The sequence below is a fragment of the Chaetura pelagica genome, unplaced genomic scaffold (assembly GCF_000747805.2).
Source record: "Chaetura pelagica isolate M959 unplaced genomic scaffold, ChaPel_1.0 scaffold7, whole genome shotgun sequence".
NCBI lineage: Eukaryota > Metazoa > Chordata > Aves > Apodiformes > Apodidae > Chaetura > Chaetura pelagica.
In genome coordinates this window covers 2,713,635-2,723,155 of record NW_009953920.1, presented here as the reverse complement: position 1 = coordinate 2,723,155, position 9,521 = coordinate 2,713,635, and the positions used below count along the sequence as shown (strand labels likewise).

General features: G+C 39.2%; 1 protein-coding gene across 1 annotated transcript; it reads right to left on the bottom strand.

Moving 5' to 3' along the window:
* Nucleotides 1-623: 623 nt before the first annotated feature.
* Nucleotides 624-9,391, bottom strand: RAMP3 (receptor (G protein-coupled) activity modifying protein 3). Its single transcript, XM_010001531.1, has 3 exons — nucleotides 9,368-9,391; nucleotides 6,581-6,713; nucleotides 624-919 (listed from the first exon to the last, which is right to left on the bottom strand). The coding sequence occupies exons 1-3, from the start codon at nucleotides 9,384-9,386 to the stop codon at nucleotides 664-666; spliced, it is 408 nt and encodes a 135-aa protein (XP_009999833.1). The 5' UTR covers nucleotides 9,387-9,391; the 3' UTR covers nucleotides 624-663.
* Nucleotides 9,392-9,521: the final 130 nt, after the last annotated feature.

Here is a 9,521-nt window from a genome sequence, read left to right as displayed (position 1 = left end):
TTGAAAAGTATTATCACGCTTGCATACGTAGTCTTCCAAGTAGATTTTGCCATTACTATTGTCACTGGCCTAAAGACTCAGATCTGAAGCTCAAGTCAAATCCTTTCATTTTCATATTTCACTTCAACAGACATTTAGAAGATGAAATTGTAATACAGTAGATAACACTAGGAGAATGTGAGCAAGCATATTTGTAGGAAAAAAAATCGCAAAGATGAGCAGTGTTGGTTTTCTAATGCATAGGTCACTGCATTATGGTCTCTGGAATCCACGTTTCTTAAGCTGCACTTTATTTTATAAAATTTACTTGATTAGCTGTGTTTGCTGTCTTGAATTTAATGTTCTTAAAAACTTCTGGAAAACAATGCTATTAATCGCTATTTTGGAAGCTGCCTGTGAATTCCATGATGATGAGGCCCAATGAAAGTAGAGAGCTTTTCACCTACACCACCAATGGCCAAGGTCAGAAGCAATGACTTTCGGCAGCAGCAGCAGACCATCTTTTCTTCTTTTCTTCACAGGAGAATAGTCTTTGTCTACTGAGACAAATCTTACATATTCTGCTTCAGCAGATCTGAAATCCTTATGTTGATTTTCTCCCTTTGTCCTCCGTAGTGCTTTTGGAAAAAGGAAATGGAGAAAAATAAAACCCAGAGGAAAAACTTACACCAGGGTATCACTTCTCTTGCTGCACCATACTACCAGTGTTATCATGGCACATGTCAACATAACTGGAATCAAGATCAGTGTTACGAGAATTTCATCTGGTGGATCTTCCCAGTGAACTTTTTCTGAAGTACAGTTGGAAAAGAATTGTTTATGAATTCCAGTGATAAAGCCCTCTGTAAGAGGATTTGGCCAAAAGCAACTTGCGTTGTTGGCTTCACGTTCTGTGCACTGCGTAAAGTTGTCATAATACCTAGAAGAGAAAAATTAAAGAGCAGAATGCACTTAGATTAAGCAACAAAGGGTACCATTAAGAATCTATAAGAGTAGGTCTATGACATAGATTGCTGAAGGACCTTTAATGTAAGCTGTAGATACCAAATACCACACAGTGAGCCAGGAGAACTGACTCACTGGTACTCATACAACTGAGAGATGTCCCCGATGGATAGTGGTAAAAACCCTTTCATATTAGCGAAGCCTTCTGGAACGAGGACATTGTGATGCCACTAAAGTTGAAGTAGAACCCTCTCACTAAAGATTTCTACAGTATCTTTAAAAAACATGCATGAGAATGTGGCAAAACCAGGGCATTTTGAGCAAGATATGGAAATTTCATGACTCATCTGCCATGGGACATGATGTTGTGGTGAAAATGATGATGTGGCACTGGGATGGAGCCACAGCATGTTGTTACTATGTAGCAATTTCAGTTTTGTTGTACCCTCAGGCAATAAGATAATGGGAAAATAAACACACACACAGAAAGATGGCTATTGACAACCTTTATCTTTTCACAAACTCCAGCAAATACCTAGCAGGAAAAAAAAAATAAAAAATAGGACCCCTTGATACTTGATTTCAATACAGCATTGTGTTGAAATTTACCTGTCCAGGGATAACTTATCTTTATGAGAACTGGCCACATTTCAGGAAAACAAAGGAAAAAAGAAACCTAAAATAGAAATGGGATGGGTTTTGTGGTGTTATCATAAACCAAAGAAATTAAGGAAGCAAATGGGAGTATGGGGGAGGATTTAGGAAATTAAGAAGATGAAGAGTGTCTGTCAGTATGTGAATAGAACAAGAAATAAGGAAGTTGAATTATTGTCTTTTGCCTTTTAAGTATTTCCTTAAGTCCTGCTTGACTAAATACACTTATTTCAAAGCTAAATTAAAAATAGGAAGAGAGCGAGATACCACATGAAAACTCAAGGGATAGCATCCTGCAACTATTATCTATAAGCCTAACCCTCCTTTTCAGTACATATACAGTAACTCCTGATGAATTTCTCATTCTGACATGAAGTACCAGCTGACTCAATCCTTTAATGTGAGGTGACAGAGGAGAGAAGTTCAGTGTTTGGATCAAGACCGAAGACATGCTGTAGAGCATCTATATTCTCAGGGCTGTGTTCACAGAAGAAGAAAAATCCTCGCAGACAGGTCCTTCTGCAACTGCCTCACAGTTGCTCTATCTCACCATTCCTTTAATCAATTTTCTGCCAAGACAATTATTCACAGACAAAGTTCTACCTCCCTAATCAGATCAGATCCACTGTTGTGCATTTCCAGTATAGAATTCAGACAAAATAAAATAATGCACTACAAAATCTAAGGAAGAAAAAAAGCAAAAAAAACCCTTGTTGGTGTAATTACAATATTATAAAGTGTAGTTTATTGTCATGCCACTAAATAATGAGCATTTTGTCAGATTTACTCACTAGTATAGTAAACAATAAATACATGCTAGTGTTCTTTGAAATAATTACAGACCTTAACCTTGGTTTCACATGAACAGCTGTCTGGAAAATGAAACATGGTCAAATAAACTGGAAACCCTAAAATGCTTAACTGTTACTAAATAGTTAATTTCCTAAAGATACAGTAAGAGAATAAAAAGATGAGCTGTAGATGTAAGCAGTAGTTTACATATCTAATATCTGTTTCACAGAACAACGGAATTGTCAAGAGTTGGAAGGGACCTCTAAAGATCATCTAGTCCAACTTCCCCCAGGACTGCATCCAGGTGGGTTTAGAAAACCTCCCGAGAGGGAGACTCCACAGCCTCCCTGGGCAGCCTGTTCACCCTTAGATTAAATAATTTTCCCTCGTATTTCTTCTTCCTATGTTCCAGCTTGTGCGTGTTGCCCCTCATCCCGTCACTGGGAACTACTGAAAAGAGTGTGGCTCCATCCTCCTTGCACCCACCCTTTAGATACTTATATGCACTAAGGTCTCCTCTCAGCCTTCCCTTCTCCAGGCTAAAGAGTCCCAGCTCTCTCAGCTTTTCCTCACAAGAGAGATGCTCCAATCTCTCCATCATCTTTCTTGCTCTCCGTTAGACTCTCTCTAGCAGTTCCCTGTCTTCCTTGAACTGTGGAGCCCAGAACTGGATGCAGTATTCCAGATGTGGGCTCACCAGGGCAGAGTAGAGGGGGAGAATGACCTCTCTCAACCTACTGGCCACACTCTTCCTTATGCAACCCAGGATTTCATTGGCCTTCTTTGCAGCAAGGGCAGATTGCTGGCTCATGAATAACTCACTGTCTACGAGGACTCAGTGATTCTTCTCTTCAGAACTGCTTTCCAGCAAGAGAACCTCTAACCTATACTGGTGCCTGGCATTCTTCCTCCCCAGGTGCAGGACCCTACACTTGCCCTTGGTGAATCTCATTAGGTTCTCCTCTGCTCAGCAGTCCAGCCTGTCCACATCATGCTAGATGGGAGCACAGTCCTCTGGAGTGTCAGAGACCACTTGCAGTTTTGTATCATCGTGCTGACGACACAAGCTGTCCCCTCATCCAGGTCGTTGATGAATACGTTAAACGCAACCGAACTGAGTATTGATCCCTGGGGAACACCACTGGCTACAGGCCTCCAACTTGATCCTGCTCCACTGTTCACAACCCTCTGGGTTCTGTCACACAGTCAGCTCTCAATCAACCTCACTGTCCACTCATCTAGCCCACACTCCCTCAGTTTCCTATTGAGGATGTTATGGGAGACAGAATAAGAAGCCTTGCTGAAGTCAAGATAGGTAACCACAGACACCTTCCCCAATATTCACAAATCAGCTGGTCATACTGCATCCTCAAATACCACCACCCCAATCACAAATTAACTCTTGTATTTGCTACTTACTTCCTGTTCAGCATTGCTCTTTACCTACCAGTGGAAATGTCACAACAGGTGGCTGTGGACTTTCCATGTACAAACAGGTATTTGCTTGCAGTCAATAGAAAAAAAAAGACAACAGCTTGACAAAGTTGAAAGGAGAAACTGCACAAAAGCACACGACAGCTCAGTATTACTTTGAAGCAGAATGGGTCTGAATGCTAAATTTTGTAAAAACACCAAGTACTTCTCAGGGAGCCAAATCCACTAACTCCTTAAACAACTAAAAGTCTGGTCTCCTAAAATTCAGTGTCCTTACTCTACACTTCATCTGGCTTATATCCCTCAAGACCCTGAACTCCACCAGAGCATGATGACTGCAGATTAGGCTGCCACAAACTGATCTCTAACAGGAACATATCTCCAGAGACCTTGTGTGTACATTCAGAGCAGCTACAGAGATGGCAGTAAGGGCAACATTCTTTGTTAAGCAAAACACAGGGAATGCAATTCACCCCCTTCAGAGAAAACACAGTAAGGCAAGAGTTACTTCAGAAAGGCACTCAAGCTACTGTTTCAGCAGCCTCCTAAGCATTCACATCTCAAAGGCTAAGGAGCTGCATCCAATTTACCTTCTTTTTCTTCTAAAGTTTAATAGATCCTCAAGGTAATGCTGTATTTCAGATCCTTACATCAATAACATAATAAGCCTTGCAGACTTACTACATCAAAACCCACCAAAGCGAAAATAATCTGCTTACCATGGTAGAAGTAACAACCAGATGGTTGGAAACATACCCTGTAACCCAAACCACTACCCAAAACTCCATCCTGAGCCTTGAAAAGCAAGTTCTGTAGCAACACAGAACCTAAGAATGAATGGAGTCAGACAATGGGACTCATTTCCAAAACAACCTGATTAGCACTTGGGCCAAGGAACATGGCACTGATTGGGTGCATCACATTCCCTATTACACACCAACTGCCAGAAAGACTGAGCAGTACAATAAACTGTCAAAGACCATACTGAAAGGTATTGGTGCTGGGACACATAAGCAGCAGGATGCAAAATTAGCAGAAACTACCTGGCTAGTCAGTATCAGAGGATCAGGTAATTGACCTGGCCCTGACCAAACAAAATACCTCCATGTTGCAGAGAGAGATAAGGTCCCTCTAATCCATGTGGAGAACTGGCTGGGAAAGACAGCACTGTTTGCTTCTTCCTTGGGAAAATATAAACCTGTTTGTGGGATTGCATTTGCCTACGGACTCAGTATACTTCGTGGGTAATGCAGTAAGCTGTTAAGGTAATTCTGCTTTCTCCCAAACACATCAGTTGCTTTGTTCATTCACCTTGTAAAGTTTGCTACAAATAATGCCTTATTTGACACCACTTTCCTCAAAATGTTCCAACTCTATGCTAAAACCATTATTCCACCACTTCTTCCAAAATTAAATGTTCATCCTGCTTCAGCCCAATCCTCCAACGTCTGGAGAAGAGCTAGAGCCAGGACAGAAGAGCCAGTCCCCAACCCATAGCTGCTCTGAGGAACTGCTGCAGCATAGCACAGTAGTCCAACATTTCATTGTGTATTGTGTCTCTTGGTAATCACCTAGTTAAAATCTTGCTGAAGTTGACTGCAAAATCTTGCATCACATGAAGTGCATCACTCAATCCTAGACAAGACCAAAGCTCAAACAAGACAAGAATATATCTGAGGCTAAATGACACTGTAACCAATGGGTAGCAGCTAGCTTAACCCTGCCTCAGAAACATCCCTGAAACAACACCAGCATAGTTTCAATACCATGAAAATATTCTGCTTTAGGCTGGCTCATACTACACCAGAGGTAGTTCACTTGAATCTTATTTTCTGAAGTGCTGAACACCTGCAGCTTCCTCTGGTTTTGGTTGGTGTAGAGGGTACTCAGGGCAAGAAGGATTATGCATGAGCAGACATGCTCTGAAGTAGATGCTGCACACAGCCAACAAAGCCCCCAAAACACAAGCACTGTGAGTTTCCTCAGAGCAAACTTTGAAGTGTGCAGCTTTATAGTTATATATTTAAATACCTCCAGCAACTACAGAACAGGAGTAGAGATAAGAAAATAAAACCACCACCCTTACTACTATCAGTCTTGCAGTACTTCAGTCATCCAGATAAAAGAGTCATGTTCACTTTCTCCATGCTATCTGGCAGACAAAGAAACAAGCTGTAGTAGTTTCAGTAGGACAAGCCATTTTCCCTTTTACAAAGCGATCTGCAAAAGGTGGATTTCTGAAACTGTCTGAGGAAATGTTACTGTCATCTTACTGAAAAAAAAGAAAACAGAGGAGTGAATTGCATTGTTACCAAGAGATAGAATAGTGTGATTCTAAAAGTACATTTCTTCAGTGGTTTCACAGAAAAAAATATATTTGAAGTAATATTTGCCTAAAATGCACAGAAATATATATTAAATACAAACATAACTGTGTGACATAAAAGCAATAGCAGCTATTATTGATTAGCCCACTGGTTATTCTCTATTAAAAAGTGCTCTATTTTGCACAGTAAAGAGCTGAGTCTCTCTGTCTGCATGGGGCCATTTTGCAGGAACTTCAGAGCTACAGTGCAGCTCTCTGCAACTGGCAAGCAAATACAGGAGGGTTTCCATTTATCTGGAACACAAACATTTTACATGCATTAAGGATATATTAGGGATGTAGATGTTACATTTTTCTTGGGTAATCATTTTTTTAAAGGACAAACACCACTGTAAGGTGACAACTATCAAAACCAAACCTGACTCTTACATGATAAATTCTGTCAAGTTGCACCATTTTTCAGAGTCCACTTTCTTCATCATATCTTCAAAGGATTTTCCACAAGCAGGCAACTTTTGAAACATGAGAAATTCATTGCAGAAATTAGTCTGTTCATGTGCACCTAGGCAAAATCAGAAAGCACCTTAAGTCTCAAAAACTGAAACAGAAGCATGAACACATCACTCATTAATTTCTTGACATAATTCTGCTAGCCACTGATGTTGTACACCTAATATTCAGCTTTCTAAACAATTTCAGAAAACAGGTAAAATATACCTTTCCATAAGCTTATTGCAAAAATAACTTAGTATAAAATACTATAGGTTACCATATATAGTATAATCGGTTTAGACCTATCATGGAGGAATGTACTTAGTCACTTTTCTAATCTTTACTTAGTTTCTTCTCATACAAACTTACAACTGCTCATTTGCATTTTTACTTAAAACCTAACTGGAGTTACTGATCATATACTTCAGTGTAGAAAAAACTTCTCAAGCTTACACATCACATTCAGCTAACTATATGACTTCAAATGTACTTCAACATCAGAAATTTTTGTACAACTTACCAACTAAAGGGTTTGAATTCCCACAATCACAATTCAGCTTTTAGTATATCCACTTTATATCCACAATTATCTACCATTATCAGATGTTGATGTTACAGCATACAATTACTAGCAAAGAAAGAGTTAACTTTGATTTGAGTAAGCCTCCTATATTTTGTAATTTGTAATGTCAACTCCACAACATTTAGAGTCAAAATGTTTCTCACCTAGCCCATGCCTACATTGGAATACATGATAGAATTTTGGTGTTTCTAATAAAAATAAATTCTGAAAAAATTCTATTCAGACTAATGAATGCATTTGATTTTGATAAGGCTGTTTTGATTAATTAGCTAAATTAGTTTACCATTATAAATGCCACTATTTTGAATGTTCTTCTATATACAAAATGCATAAATTTTGTAGAATATGAAAAACTACCTATATGTATGTCAACATATTTAATATAGATGCCTAAATTAAATGAGCTATTCGTGCTTCCCTTTACAGAAGCACAAATCTGAAAAAAGTATTAAGCTGAACAAAACTACAATGCTAACAAATCCATGAGCTAGTTAACCCTCCTGAGCACTCTGGAGGAACAGCTTTTTTTAAGAATAACAAAACAAGAAGAAACCACTTCATCATTTTTAAGCATAGAAAAAGTAAGTCAAGTAGAATCAGGTCTTGCAGTTTTTCCTTCTGAACCTACATTTTCACTGAGACTCTATTTAAACCAGGGAGACGAGGTATTCCTATTCCTTCTATTAGTTACTTTTAAAGCAGGACTTCACTACTGAAGCGATTTGTTGTTCCTAATTTTGTGTGGTGACAGCCAAATCCACTGTGCGGTGAAATGAGGTAAAGGTGGACACGCCTTTAGCTGACAAGAAGCCAGGTGCAGCCCTCATGCTCAAAAGTGCACTGCTCCTTACTATTTAGTCCAAAAAAACCTACGGCAACATGACTGGTGTGAGGCTTCCCATAATTACCCAGACTTCAATCAGAAACCTCAATATCTCCACTGGAAATGGAGCATGTGATTGTATTTTTTTAGATGCCTCACCCATCACGGAGATGGCTCCTTAGGACCTTGAGCTGGAATGTCTTGCAATTTAAGTCCAGATAGTACAGCTGAGTCCTTAGGTGGGAAGTCACTGACTCAGTGATACCATGTGCCAAACAACAGACAGCCATCACATCTGACCAAAGAAACACTTTGCTTTGCTTTTCAAGAGCAGCAGGCCCTTAACTGGACAGCCTATGATGAACCTGTGACCCTAAACCTACTACTTCATGCATACCACAAACCTCTCCACGTGTACAGCTAGCAAGTCACTGACTCACGGGGATCTGACCCTACCTCCTTCATCATATCTGATTGTTAGAGCTCTTAGAACTAACATTGAGTCTTCATTCACTTCAGAAAAACATAAGAACTAATATTCATCACCAGTGATAGAAATGGTGAAAATTATGAAACAGGGACAGTGTATTTTTGTCCTTGGGAAGTTAACATGATAGCACAGATCCTGCCTATTTAAACATTCCCTCCAATTAATCTGGCAGCTGCAGTACTTAAAAGTTACACTTTCCACAGCTAGACCTGCAGATGAACACTAAAGCTAGGCAGAATTTAAAACCAGATACGAATATTGCATACCTGGCAACATAAATCTTGTGTTGATGCTTTGATAAAGGTTAAGCAAAGCTGCCTTCCCTGGCAGGGTATTCTAAACAGCAAGCAACCACTTGATTAATAAACCTATAAATCCAAGAGAATACAAATTTCTCCTCCATTACATCATGTGCACTGAAAATTCACTCGAGCCTCTTCCAAGCAGAGTGTTTATATGGATTTTTCCATGGCCTTGTTTTTTTTTTTCATTTGGCTCTCTTTAGAAATCAAATATTTTGCAAGGGAATAGAAAAAGTTATGACAGAGTCATTTGACAGGTACAACCTGATGACATGAGAGTTTCTGTCTAAATCCCTGGCCAAAGGGATTCAAAATTATTAACATATCCACAATTTTACCATCACTATTGAAGCCAACCTTTACAAAACAAGACAACATACTTTGCTCATACGATCAGTGGAGAAGGCCAACTGTAAAAAATGCATGACAGTTGACTAATTTAAATTATATAGAACAGAGACATTTCTCAAATGGCTGCCACTAACAAAGCAGAAACAGAAGTGTGAATTTTAGAAGTAAAGCTCACCTGCAAATCCAAGCATCATTAGACAGTTAACTAAAGGGGGGAGAAAAAGAGAGCTTAATTAGATACCTCCATATTATCATATAAAATAATTAGTGCAGATAGAAGCAAACAAGCATAATTTAGGTTCCAACAAAACAGTCAGAATGCCCATTCA